This window comes from Monopterus albus, unplaced genomic scaffold (assembly GCF_001952655.1).
Source record: "Monopterus albus unplaced genomic scaffold, M_albus_1.0 scaffold41.1, whole genome shotgun sequence".
NCBI classification, from domain to species: Eukaryota; Metazoa; Chordata; class Actinopteri; order Synbranchiformes; family Synbranchidae; genus Monopterus; species Monopterus albus.
The window spans coordinates 2,336,281-2,351,275 of NW_018127921.1; the positions used below are offsets into that span (position 1 = coordinate 2,336,281).

Consider the following 14,995-nt stretch of genomic DNA (forward strand, 5'->3'; position numbering starts at 1 on the left):
GTATAGCCACAGCTTGCAACCCCATTGTGCCAAAAAGAGTGCAGCCATGAATTTATGCCTTCAGGTGATGCGTTGTCTGTATTTATTTTTCTCATTCCAGTATGCTGCACTTTAGCACTTCATGCTTCAAATCGTGTCATGCAGGACATCACACCTGTCAGGTAAAGTGTATCCTATAGTGTTGGTTTTGGACCTGTCTCAGTCATAAGGGTTTACTCATGTGGAGGAGATTTTAGTATGTGTATATACTCTAGCTGTAGTGCTCTCAGTGGAAAATATAACTGTTTTACAATGATGCAAGGAAAACACTGTACAAGAAAGAAAGAAAGGAGGAGGAGGAGAAGAAGAAAAAGAAACAAGTCAAGGTTGGAATTTGGATGGTTTATTTTCATTCACTGACCAGAGGAACAAGCAAGTTGTTTAAACTTGTTCAAAACTAACACACTTTGATGTACAGAATTTCATTCATTCTTACTTGAAACATAAAACTGATTGAATATCTGTACAAAATAAAGGTGCACTGCAAAGGAAAAGAAACATGAAATAGAAGGGGAGTTTTAGGGGAATTTTTTTTTAACCTTTATGACATTTTACTTATATTCATAAATAAAAAGCATGGAGAGTAGTAATGGTTCCATACACAGAGTATGCCCAGTACGTATGTTTCTGGTCTTTTATGGGTTGTGTGTGTGCAGTGAGACGGTAATGTAATAGCATCTGTCTGTGGTCAGTTGCTTAACACTGTATTAAAGTTTCCCATGTATAACATTACAAAGTAGCTCTGACGTGAACATATGAATGAGCAAATTTTAGATTTTACACCAAGTGTACATTTCAGAGTGGCAGCTGAAATCCTCAGCAGCTCCACAGCTGTTCTCCCACCGATGCCTGCCTATGTGTCATTATGATGGATTGCTCTATGGACTTCAGGGACACCAGCTCTGGGCCCGCTGTATTGACAAAGCTCCCATTCCCCTATCTTCTTCTTAAGTACTTTTCTCCCAAATTAATGAACTAAAACAGGGAGGGATGCAGGGAGGGGAATGATTTGTGATCGTTGAGTTTAGTTCATTTGAAAACACTCCGGCAATGTGGGGGACAGCAAAGTAAATTTTCAGAATTGCATTGCTTCAGTTTATAAAGCTACGTAGTATGACTGATTAAATGTATTCCTCACCTTAAGACATAAAGAACAATTAATTCTACATCTGGGATAAACCTTGTCCTGGTTTTACTGAAGAGTGAAAGTGAAATTAGAAAGAAATATCTTAATTATTTGGTCTTTTGTCCAATTTCTAAAAGATGTTAAATAAAAACAAACATATTAGATGCACAAGTTTACTGCTCAAACTATAAGAAAAAAAAAAGACAGAACAAACAGATTTTTTTAAACAAACATATGATACATTTCTCAGCTGGGAAATCTTTGGGGACCAACCCAAATTGGCAGCGAGCAGAAGATGTGGCCTCATTCAGACAGTCTAATCTGGCATCTGTTATTGCAGACAGAATCAGTGGGCCCATGGGGCTGCCAGGAGAGGAGAGATAGAGGTGTAATTGAGAGCAGCAGTTTAGATCTAATAGGAAAATGAGATGCAATGGGGCCTAAGTTTGGGTGAGTGTCCAAGGCAATTGCCTTTTTTTCTGGAGCTAGAGTCATAGCGACTAGGGGGGACAGTTACATTTTGAGCATGCATGCTGCATTTGTTATGTATTTTAAAAGTGAAAAATGACAATATAGGTTACCTTATGACACAGACACCTAAGGAACTAGTTGTGTAAGCTTCCATCTGTGTTGGTTGTCACATTGCTCCCCAGTCAGAGTGAGTTAGTGCTGCATATGTAATCTACATGCCCAGAGTTTGAAGAAAGTGTATCTGTGTCGGCCCTTGATTACAATGCATTTCCATCATAGATAGGATATAGCTTCACACACATTATGATCTAAATCTAGAGCAAGCAACTTTTTCTGTTTTCTAACCCAATTCTCAAATATCCTCTGCTCTGCAAGATTTTTACTCCTTCATTTACTACTTTTGTATACCTCACCCAATTATCTGCTACACAGATCTGAAGGAGCAAGAAACATGTAGGACAGAGGTTATTTGATTGGAATACGCACTGTTATTCTCTTTCATAGACCATGTTTCTCTGAATTCCACACAGCAAAACACCCTTCTGAACCCTGTCCTTATCATTACACTGTGGTGATCTTCTTGTCCTTGGAGGCCTGTTTGATAGCAGCCTGCTCACAGATGATCTCTTTAAGGCGCTGCAGCCGGGTGTTTTGGGTGCTCAGGTCCCCTACACCCGTCTGACTGCGATGAAGCAAGGATAGGGCATTGATGTACTCCAGCTCCGTGTAGCGAACACCCTGGTCCACCACCAGGTTCAGCCGCTCCTCTGCAGTGTTGTACAGCATCTCATAGTACTGCCTGAATGGAGGATAGAAGGAGTGAGGTAAGAGAGAAAGAAAATGACAGGAAGATAAAGAGTAAGAAAATGAGTTGAGCAAGAAAATGATAGGAAATTGAGGGGGAAGACAGAAAAACACTTTATATTCCTCTTGGCATTATTCCAGTGCAAAATCAAAAGAGGCAACAGCAACAAAGGCAAAACACAAAAGCCAAACTAACCGCTGTTGCTGTCAAGCCTAATTTTCTTAAAAAGGCCTTCAAGGACCTCACCGTTTCACCAGCTACAAACTAATAAGGCTGCTTTAATGAAACACTGTGGACAAAGCCAAAAGAGGAAAGAGGTGTGTGCAGAATTAATAGGCCTTTAACCAGGACCTGATGCCACAATGGGCCATTTGAAATAGACCATGAAGTACATAATGATAAAGGAGCACAGAGGGAGAGTGGGTATTGTTGAATAACACACATTTCCACCTGCTGACTAAAACATCATAGAAAGGTCAGATAATGCCACACAGAAGAAAGAAAAGACTGTGTGTGTGTTTGTTTTTATACACTATTTCTTTTTGTCAACAGAGTATTCACAGGTGGAGGTCCTGGGTCCTGTGTACTACATGTGACCATAGGCTGACAAATTCATTAGAATCAGTCCACTAAAAAATATATTTGGCTAGGAATATAGATATTAGTAGTTTACACATTCCATTGCAAGAACAGGAGGGGCTGGAGGTGAGGTCATGCACAGGAAGGTCCTGGAATGCAGGACAGATTATTTGTCTTTGCTCTGGGGCAAAACAGGTCAAATACTTTTGAGAGTTCATGTATTTGTGGCATTGTGTCGACAGAAACACCGAAATTCAAGGACACACTAGACTAGATTTCACCGCTATCTGTACCTGGCCTAGGAACAAATCCTCTTTTTTAAAGATACACTGGGCATTAACACTTCCCTACATTAGTATCATCTGCAGGTCCAGTTAGAACATGAGGACAGCAAGCGAGATACTGTACATTGCATACAATATGATGACATGTATGTTTAATATAAAAAATATGGGTAACCATTACAGAACTTAAAATATAAGAAGTATCCTTTTTTTATGGCTGGACATTAGCGATGCACAGTACCATTGACTGCCTGTCTGATCTGATCCCAAATAAAACCCAGTACTGATACTCTGTCCAAAAAACAACGAGGGAAAAGAAATGGGTCTATAGAGGAGCTATAAGGTATATTTATAAGAGATTTCTGCTTTAATTAACAACAAATGGTGTCATCCTGGTTGGGGCGGCTGTGGCTCAGGAGGTAGAGCGGGTCGTTTCCTAACCGGAGGATTAGCGGTTTGATTCCCGGCTTGTCCAGTCAACATGTCGAGGTGTCCTTGAGCAAGACACTGAACCCCCAGTTGCTCCCGGTGATGTCACCAGTGTGTGAATGTTTGGGAGTGCGAATGGGTGAATGGCCAAATAGTGTGAAAGCGCTTTGAGTGTGCTGTAAAAGCATAGAAAGGCGCTATACAAGTATAAGACCATTTACCATAACTGTGAAAGGGTGTTTCCATAGTCATGATTTTGAACTGTAGCCGTGGGACAACATTTATACTACATACCCAGGAAGCTTTCATATGCCATCATGGTTGTTGTTTACATCCCTCCTCCTGGCAAATGCACGTGACATCTAGTCTGTTACCATGAGACTCCAGACTGCACCCCGGTGCTTTCTTGTAGTTCTTGTATTGTATTTCTTGTATGATTATAGGCTAAAACTTACACAATCTGGAGCAACTGTTAAACAGCTATTTCCCTGTGGAGATTAATAAAATGTAGTCTGATTCTCAGTAGCTAATGCGTTTACAGAGCAGTAGTTTGCATAATACTGTGGCAGGTGGAAGGAGAAGTAGTTCCTGTTTGTTCCACTTGTACACATTCTCCTTCTGATTCACTTTTGTGTGAAATGTAATCATTTTTTTTGCTATGGCTCTCCACACAGCAACACAAGAAATATATTTTAATGATTTTGTGTCACTGTGTAACACTGAATATTATGGAGTGTTGGCTGAAACTTTTCATCCTTGTAGACAAAAGAAGCTTCCTTTGCTAGCATAAACTGGCCACCCTGGTCAAGGGCAGATGCCAGTTACTCAGAAGCAGCTGTCTCCTGCTGCTCTGTGTATGCACCAGTACAGCGAAGAGAGACGACTGTAGCTGCCCGAAGAGGGACTGTGACTGAAAAAACAATGTTATGTCTACCTGTTTACAACTCTTTCTTGTGTGATAGCAGAAAAAAAAACATGCTCATTTCCACAATTTTATATTCATGGGTATTCTTGTTTTTTGTATTCTTAGGTGATCTTATATTTAGACTAGGTGTTTGTTCTTTTGGCTTTAAACTCTTTACTTGACTCCAGGAGAGCCCTGCAAAAGAATTCATATATGCCTAGACTGTCTGTTTATGCATAAATGGCAAATAAAAATCTTGAATCTTGAATCTCATTTGTAATTATGCCCATCAAAGCATCAGGAAGTGAGGGCTAAGTTCTCTGCAGTGCCAGAGGAAGCTACCAGATATGGTGCAATAAAAAGATACTTTGGTAAGAAAAGATATTTTTATCTCATTTGTTTAGGTCCACCAACCATCCAAGACTCATTCCTTTCCTGAGATGATCATTTTTGGTGCTAACGAGGTGCTAATGAGGACTCTGGGAACTTCTGTTCCAAAGGTGTTTTATGTAATGTCATTTTAGAGATTCTGCAGCAAAATAAAAAGACGTGGTAAGAATAGAGGGGCAGAATGAAAGAGATGGAGAGTGAGAGACAGACAGAGAGAGAAAAGAGTAATGGCTTAAGAGATGAGTAAGGAACAGAGGTGAATAATATCTGTTTTTGGCCTTCCTCTGACAAGTAATGTCCTTGGTCATCAGAGCATTTGCATTCCGTCTCACTCTCCATCCTGCTCTCCATTTCTCAAAAAGGTCTTGTTCATTTTTCCACCCCTAAGCTTGTTTCAGGAAAAAAGCTTGTCAATACCGATGAGGGTCACAGTAGTTCACTCTTTAACCAGGGGGGAAAACAGAAGAAAGGCAAAAACAAAAAAAAGAAAGGTCCCACTTGTGGTGTTATCTCATAATGAAATGTGTTTGTCTTTCTAGCTGATAAACGGCTGAATGCTGGTGCTTCTGAAAGTGTCTCTGCTGTGACTGTTTAGTGTGTGTTTGAGTGTGGCACATTTACCCCAGGAACACATCACAACACCAGCTCTGCAGCATTCCCATTTCATTCCCTAGACCCAGCGATTAACTGCACGCTTGAGGCAAATCACCTTGTTATATGATCTAATGGGAAAAACACAAAATCACAAAAATACTCTTTTTTTTTTGTTGAGGGAACAGAAGACTTCCCTCCCCAATCTCAGTGGGAATCAGCTCAATGAAAAGAAATTGGTGGTTTTGAACAGAGCGATAAACAAGACTAGAAAGTGTACCTGTGTTCATGAGACTGTCTCATTTGAACTTTCTAAAAGGCAGAGTTATTGCAATTGTCTGTGTGGGGGATGTGTGTTAAGTACTTGTGTATACAGCTTATTTATGGATGTGTAAGCCCTATGATAGATTGACAAACTATCTTTGGTTGTTCAGGTGGACATTCAAAACCTAACAACTCCAACCAGTACAAACTATCTCCAAGTTGAACTTGTGCAGGCTGGCTGACCGAAGTTAGTAGGCTCAGCTCACTGTTGCAACAAAGAAAATCCTTCTGGTAGAATGGTTATGCACACAGTAACTAAGTACATTTACTTAAGTACAGTTTTGAGGCACCTGTAGTTTACTTGAGTATTTTCATTTTCTGCTACTTCATACTTTGTCTTCACTACATTTCAGAGAAAAATATTGTACTGTGTACTCACTATATTTATTTGATAACTTTAGTTACTAGTTACTTTTCAGAGTGAGGTTTATAAAACAAAGTACAGTATAATCATAAGATTTATTGATCCTTGGTGTAAAATTCACAAGCAACCCAGCAGTAATTAAAATTTCACTATATGCTTACAATTAGCTCTACCTTTACCAGATGCAACATTAAATGTGATGTACACAATAATAATAACTGAATAATATGATGTACACCAATGTAAACTGTGGCATTTTGTATAAGGAGTACCTTTATCTTTGGTACTTTAATTATATTTTATGTTAATACTTTTAATCAAGTAAGAATTTCAGGAATGCAGTTACACTTTAACAGAGTATTTCTACACTGTGGTATTGCTGCTTTTACTTAAGTAAACAATCTGAGTACTTCTTCCACAACTTCACAGGAGGGATTGAACAACAAACGTGCGTGCTGAAAACTGAAATCATTATGACAGTGACAGATACCAAGCACTGTTGGGACATTTGTCACCAGTCTTAAAAAGTATTTGTCTGAGATTACAGTAAAAGCAGCTGGAACATTTGGAATCCATCTATTGATGCAGCAGCTGACAGGAGAAAACAAAAGCAACAACAAAAAAACTGGCTTAACTACAGTATAATAGCAACTATAATTCACCCTGCAGTGATGCATTTAGGAAAAACTTCACACAGGATTTGTTAAAAGCAGGTCTACTGATGCTGATTTATAACTGATGAAGGGTCACTAAATCCACTGTGCAGGTTGGTGTTGCAGTTTCTGTAGCATCTAATTTCAAAACAGGAAAGATGCCTCCGAAGGGAAACAGTGTGTTAGGCTGTCAGTTGATAGTGTGAGTGTGTGTGTGTGTGTGTGTGTGTGTGTATATCTGAGTTGTGAGGACAGCTGGCAATCTGGCCTCTGTTCACTACAAAAGGGAGACGGCCGGTTCAGAAAAAGAAAGCGTGTGCGCGTGTGTGTGTGCGCCCGTGTCTATCAATCTATGTGTCTGACTGATGTATGTTACTGTGTGCTAAAAAAACACTTTCAAACAGTTCATTACCCAAGCAGTTGGAAAGCCATTTGCCAGACAGGGAAAGGGCTGTTAATAAGATTAAAATCTCACAGCACCCCACCATCACAAAAGAACCCCCTGTGACACACATGGTAACATGCAAACACACACACACACACACCTCTTTTATCTGTTAGTGATAGAGCTGCTTAATAAAACTGGCATTCATTTTTTTCAACAATACTAAAATACATTTTAATTTATTCTTTTTTTTACCAGTTTCCACCTGCTTCCTCCATAGGAAGCAGGTGGAAACTGCACTACTTTAGTAATAAGCTTGTCTAAGTGTCAGCATGCCTCCCTGGTATACATTCGATTAAATTTTAATTAGCTGCCCCCTCCCTTTTCTCATATACAAAGATTATTAAGTAAATTTATGATGCATGGATGCAGCATAGGAGAGAGATCTGAATGGCACAAGAGTGTGAGAGAGAGAAACATAGAGCAAAAGTGGGGGAGCAGGAGGAAAAAGATGAAGACAGAGAGAAAAGAAAAGCAAGAGAAAGACAAGAATTGGTGCAGTTCATTTCCCCTCATTTCCAGTGTGTACAGTATTAAGGCCATTAGAGGCTGCCTCCGTCAGCGTGTTTGGAACAGCACAATAGTTAGTGAGAGAGAGATGAGGTGAGGAAGGAAGAGGAGAAGAAAGGATGGGGGAGACTGAGGAGGATGCTCTTGATCAGCTTGTTGCTGCAGTAACAAATACCAGGGCAACTGACACCAACAACAAGGCAAACGGCCTAATCTCCTCTTCCTGCGTTTCACTGGTTTCAACGCTGCTGTCTAAATCTGGTCATTTTAACCCTCTGAGAAGCCTCAACATGACTGGATAACAGGTGGCATTTATGGTCCACAATAAACCTGCTGTTCATCCAGTTTTCAAATGACAGAAAAATAAAAATATGATAATAAAAACAACTAAAGTTGTGAGCTCTGCTGTAGTAAAACAGTTTGGCTGATCACAACGAGTAGAAGGGGACCGAACAAACAAAGCTATTTTACTGTTCTTCAGGTTTTACAGAGCAGAGATTCTCAAATGTTTCTTAAACCATGACACCCTTTTTTTCTGGTACTTCTCTAGATGAAGCATTCAGGTGTGGGACAGCTTGCTGCTCCACTCTCCATGAGAAGCCAAGTGTCTCATTTGATTTGACTCCTTTAACATTTCTTTGAGCATTGTTTACAGTGAAATATTTTCCCATTGCTGTTCAAACTGTTGTTATTTCTGTTGCTGTGTCTCTGGAAAAGGTCCTATCTACAACCAGCAGCTGTAAGCTTTCATGACCAGAGTAGGCTTGAACATAATTGCATATTTAACAGGGCTTTTAATATGGTGATTAAGATGTTTATTCTTCCATTTGGATACATTTTAAAATGTAGTATAAGTAAATTATGCTTTCAAAATTACCCAGCTTCATAGGGATGGAGTCTCAGTCTGTACATACTTCTTCCCCTTTCAATCACTCTCTAAGGTCTCCTTCACTCCCTTCTGTTTCTCCCTCCCTCCAGAGCAGTGCATTTGTCTCTCCTCTGGTAATGAGGAAATGTCTGCAGAGACTCTGAGACTGAAGCTTCATCAGCAAAGACCAGTTCCATCATGCTGCGCCATGCACAACAAACACACCCATACACACATTCACTGGCTTACGACATCATGCTGTGAGGTTCACATACATAAACGCACACACACACAGACAGCCTTCATCAGCAAAGACCAGTCTCATCATACTGCATCTTGCGCATGCACACACAGTGAACAGAGGAAGGGAGGGGCTGAAAGAAGAAGAGAGAATAACAACTCAGCAGAGGTGGTGTAGGTGGTTGGATGGCAGCAGAAGAAGAAAAAAGACAGAAATGAGGAAACGAGATTGAGAGAGTTAAAAGAAAGAGATAAAGAGAGAGACACAAGGTGACAGGGAGCGAGACTGAAGCCGAGCAAAGTGACAGTGTACCGAAGCCAGGCCTAAATACAAACAGTTTTATCTGTTGACACCCACTACCTCCTGACACGGCCGTCAGCTGTTCTTATTACCACATTCTCTGCAGACACACCAGCCTGTCACCTTGACACACACGTTGGGGTTTAGACACACATGCACAAAAGACAATTTACTGAAACACACACACCAGATCTTAGAGGCTGGGGCAGCACACTTTGGGAAAATACACAGTACACAAAGCCCTTGTACAATTCAAACATGCACACCTGCATGCTGTAGTAATTTCCAGTAGCGGACAGGTGGGTGCAGTGGGCTGAACTCGGGGGCATTGCTACAGTAAGCCTGTCAGACTGGTGTTTAGCCTAGCTATGGGATATAAGGCTTACAAGTTTGCAAGGGATGCTGTGACAGCCCTACAACCTGCCTACACAGGCCACCGGGCAGCTCAGAGCTCCACCACGAGTGTGTGATAGCGAATGTGTGTTATGGGTTTGCCATGTCTGCTCTGTGAGCCTGTATAACATGTCTGTAGTATGTAGTGAGTGTGCTGCAGTAAAAAAAAGGCTGTGTTGGTTGGTGTATCTAAATGCAATCATACTCTTCAATGCAGTTACATTCACGTCTTCTGCATTTGACAAAACGTGTTTCAGCTGCATCACATTAAGCAAGTCAATCAAATCTACAGTAAAACAAGTATTGTTGACATGTTTATTTGATCAACACAAAATCAATTTCCACAGGTTCTGAATCAGGATATGTAAAGCAGTATGGAACTTGATAACAGGGAAGAGGTGAAAAACAAACTAAATTTGAGTTGCAAGACTAAAATAACTGTAAATGTTTTTCTTAGGTCACTTGCTAACCAAGGTGTGCAGTAAACAATATGCACGTAGGCTTCAAATCAGTGACAGCTAATTATTTTGGATCTCTAAGGTTACTACAGTATATCTGTTACCAAGCAAAAGTCCAAAGTTTGCTCCATAAGCCTAAGTAGACTGTTGCCAGGCAACAATAAGTTTTTTTTAAAGTTGTGTTTGTTGGTAACTATTGTGGCCTTCTGGCCTTTTCAAGATTAAAAAACCTAAACAGTCTCATCTGTTTATCTCATCTATGCTTCTGTCAAGAAACCAAAAATCAGTATATAAAGAGGGAGAGAGTGAGGTAAGACAAGGAGAGGAGATCGATGGTGTGCCAAGGTTGAGGATGCAGTCATTACACACATACACACACATATGTACAGCTATCTTTGTGAAGATAATCGCTGACATAATGTATTCCATAGCCTCTTACCATAACCTTAACCATCACAACTCCATGCCTAACCCCAAGGCTTACCCAAACCCTAACCTAACCTGAACCTAATTCTAAACTTATCCAAGTCTTAACCCTCAAAGGCAGTTTTAGGGTGTCTTAGAAAGTGAGGACCAGCAAAAATGTTTCCTCCCTCCCATGGAATAAAACTCAAACTAGTCCTCACAATGTACAGTATAGTCAAACACACAGATGTGCAATTGCAGTCACACACAGTTCTGCAGAATAGGACTGAGCCCCCTGACTGTTTCTGAGCAGATGGCATGTGTCCACTTGTGTGTGAAGGTGTGTCTGTGTTTGACCTTGACTCACGAGCAAGCGTCTGACTGAGAGACCTTGCCATGAAAACACACGTTCACCCATACATGTCTTTATGCCTTTGTGTGGCCCACGTTCTGTGACTTCTTTGTGAGGGCCACCACTTCTACTATAGCTACAATGGTGCAAAACACAAATCTATCATGAGGTGGAAATAGAGAATCAAAATGTCAGTTCAGAATTCAGAAAACACGAAATAAAAAATATCTTTTTTTCTTCTACACATGTGAGGACCGGAGCCTGTTGCCAAGCAGATTAGGTGAACTGGACCTTCTGTCACAAAGCACAAAAACAATGCATGTTATATCACCAGATTTTAGCAGATCTTTCATAACTGTCCCATCTTACTTTCCTGGTTAACCCAAACCACAGCATTACAAAGATGGAAGCATGTGGTTTTTAATTTTGCCAATGTAAATTGTATTTAACGCTTGTGTGGTGTTCACTTGTTGGACCGGAGGTGTGTGCTCCTCCCTGGATAATGTGTAGCAGAGGCGGGGGGGTCAGTGTGAGGTCCCAGAGATGATAAGAGCCTGGCTGGAGATGTGTGGTTCTCCATGGGTGAAGCAGAGTGCAGCATGGCCTGTTTGGGACTTACCGTTACAAATAAAGCAAACATCAGCTTTATTTTCCTGCATAAAGTTGGCATATCTTCAAAGACAATTTAAATAGCTTTAACTTGTGAGCCTCTATTTAAAGAAATAATGCAAAGCAAACATTAGCTTAATAGCTTCACAAATACTAACGCTGGAGAATGAGCCAGAGGACTAAACCAGAATTTAGTTTCAAACCAAAACAACTAACTAGTTTCATAAATCTTACCCGGACAATTTGCAGTTTTTTTTCATCGTCTATGTTGGACAGGGTGCGCAGTCCTCTCCTTTGGCTCGGAATAATAAATGTTGTCTTAACGCTTAGCCTTCTCCGGTGTGTTTATTTTGTCACAACAAACATGCAACATAACATGGGGCTCTGGACTGGCATCAGTCAATAGAAAAAATAATAGGAGCTCTCTTCTATGCTCCTATATAAAAAAAGAAAAGACAATGCATGGTCTCACTTCAGTGTTCTCTCACTCTCTTACAAACCCCGGAAGTATATACAATAATGTCCTTCAAAACAAAAGCATGTTCCATACACTGAGTAAAGGCATATTCAATAATTAACATCTTAACAGTCTAATTCAGCTTTTACGGTTCTCTCCTCGTCGTATCTCTCAGCACACCGATTGTGGTGCTACCGCAGTCTCCACAGTGTTGAGGCATGCATTTAATGCAACATTAGCTGAAGGTGAGCCTCAAGCTCCAGGTGTTATAAATATTGCTTGATTTCCACCCACTTCTAAGCTGCCCAGTTTGCGCCCTTTTAAGGACACAGGCAGTATTGCATGAATTCAGCTTAAGCAGTATTTAATCAGAACATGATACTTTTAGAGCACACGCTGGCACACATTTCTCTGACTTTACTCTCTGTATGTGGACATCTTCTGAAACTTAGACAGATCATTCTTTAGGATGAAAGGAGCCATCCTAGCATTTTCATTGTGTGGACCACCCAAAAGGTCCACATAAGAAGAAATATCCACACAACAAAGGTGTTCCGTCAGGGGTTGGTTCGCACAAGTATATAAAGACAAACCCACACACACACACGTCCTTACTCTGTAGCGAAAAACTTTTTGGTCCTCACTATGTAGCAAGTACAAGAACACGCACATTCTTTCCTGTGGCTGTTGATCCTGCAAATGTAGGTCTGATCTTGGCTGCTGAGATTTGGCCTCATACAGTAGCTATGTCTGGATGTTACTAGCCATGCAAACAATCTACAAACACACACACACATACAGACACACACACTAATACCACTCAAAACTCAAAAACAAACATGGGCACATGTTGCATGTGCATTTATGACCAACATCCAAATTGCTTCAGCGTCTCTCCATCTTCAAATAATGTGAATGCATCAGTGTGTGTCCATCACAGATAGGCAAAGTGTATGTGTGTGCATGTGTGTGTACTGCATCTCTGTGTGTGAGTGTGTTCCTGCCAGACCTGCACTAATAGTCTTAATGCTTCCTGAGGAGTTGCCCAGAGCTACATTAGTCTCTAGATGGACCATTGATTTGACACAAAGAATCTCGGCTCTCCACCCTCCTCATCCCAGCACACACAACACACACACTCCACCCATTCAGCCCCATAGAGCTCTATATGGCTAAGGCTTCCTGTCTCGTGCCCACGGGATTATCTCCCCAATGCAATTAAGGTGCTTTAAAAGTGCATTTTCAGGAAGAAGAAGCATGGGAGTAATGAGGGAGAGTGCTGGCTGGACAGCTCCGCTGCTGAGTGCGATGAGAAGCCCCCACTACTTGCCAAGAGCCTAGCCAGACACTGAGATGGATGGACACACCCCAACTAAGAGGAGAGCAATGGGGGAGAGGAAATGGATGCATTACTAGAGGGGAGAATGTGTGTGTGTGTGTGTGTGTGTGTGTGTGTGTGTGTGTGTGTGTGTGTGTGTGTGTAACATAAGAAGGGTGGGTGGGCTTATAGTACAATAATACTTATAGGACAATAGATTTTACTATCATCTTTTTCTGCTTCAGTAGACACATCTTGCTCATTGTAGATCTGATGATCAATATGCAATTCAACACTGATTATATCATTCAACTAATATGGTTTATTGGGATTGCTCCATCAAATGTCATATTGCATGAATTTCACATCAAAGCTTGTCAGTTTGTCTTTTCTCTGTGGGGATGGTTCATTGATAACAGCTCAAAGGGCCCTGCAGTAAAAGCATTTGTGTAAGCACAGTTTTTGTGGCAACTATAGTTGATGTTTTTCCAAATAAGCTGAGGCTCTAATGATTATTTACTGATGGATTCATTAGCTTGTTCTTTTGATTCTGAAGTTGTTTAGTCTATGAAAATGAATCAAATATAACAATCAAAATCTCCTAGATCCATAGCTGGCAACTTCAAATTCCCAGACCAAAGACACAAAGAGACTGTTCTCCTGTAAAAACTGTATGTTGTGTGGACCAGCAGGTTATGACAGCCAACAGTTTAGGTGATCTCTAGTTGTAATTATGTGTGAAGTGTTACAGTTATAATCTAACCTTAACTATGTGTTTATTATTGTAATCATGATGAGGAAGGTTTATTTTCCTAAACCTGACCAAGTAGTTTTTGTTCCTAAACCTAACAAGATGTCTGTGTTGCTAAATGAAATCATGATGTTTCTATGATTGCATAACTGCATGTTTATAGCTGTTTCCATGAGGACAGAGGCCCATTGTGCTTGTTGCGGTAACTGTGTTTCTGTGATGACTACAGTCTGGTAAGCTTGCTAGCACCACATACAATCATGACCAAAAATATCAATACCCCTGAATTTCTGTCAGATTACGCATCACTTCTCCCAGAAAATTGTTGCAATCACAAGTTCTTTGGTCTTCTCCTGTTTATCCCTTTGCTTGTATTGGATCCACACAAAAAACTGGGAAAAAGCCAAATCTGATTCATTCCACAAAGAAAGAGCTCCAATAATGGACTGGACAGACTTACTGATGCCCTCAACTTAATATTTGGTAGCACAGACAAAATAACTGAAATCAGTCACTTCCTGTAACCATCAGTGAGTTTCTTCCTCCTCTCTACTGGAATTCTGGACCACTCTTCTTTTGCCAGCTGCTCCATGTCTCTCAGATTCGAAGGGTTCCTTCTCCCAGCTGCTGTTCTGAGATCTCTCCACAGCTGCTCTGTGGGATTTAGACCTGGACTCATTGCTGGCCAGTTCAGAACTCTCCAGTTCATTGTCTGAAACCATTTCTGGTGCTGTGTGAAGTCTGCTTTGGGTCATTGTCCTGCTGTAAGAGCCACAACCTCTGATGGAGACCCAGCTTTCTGACACCTGGCCCTACACTGTGCCCTAGAATTCACTGGTAGTCTTCAGATTTCATAAAGCCATACACACAGTCAAGACACCCAGTGCTTGAAGTAGCAAAGCAACCCCAAAACCTCAGTGAACCTCCAC

At 40.8% G+C, this 14,995-nt stretch overlaps 1 protein-coding gene across 1 annotated transcript in view; it reads right to left on the reverse strand.

Annotated features, from left to right (window-relative positions):
• Positions 1 to 371: 371 nt before the first annotated feature.
• The window catches only part of exoc4 (exocyst complex component 4), a 133,603-nt gene continuing 118,979 nt past the window's right edge, over positions 372 to 14,995 (reverse strand). Inside the window, exon 20 of the mRNA XM_020599515.1 lies at positions 372 to 2,435. Coding sequence (XP_020455171.1) covers positions 2,198 to 2,435 — 238 coding nt within the window. The 3' untranslated portion in view covers positions 372 to 2,197. The remainder of the gene's footprint in view (positions 2,436 to 14,995) is intronic.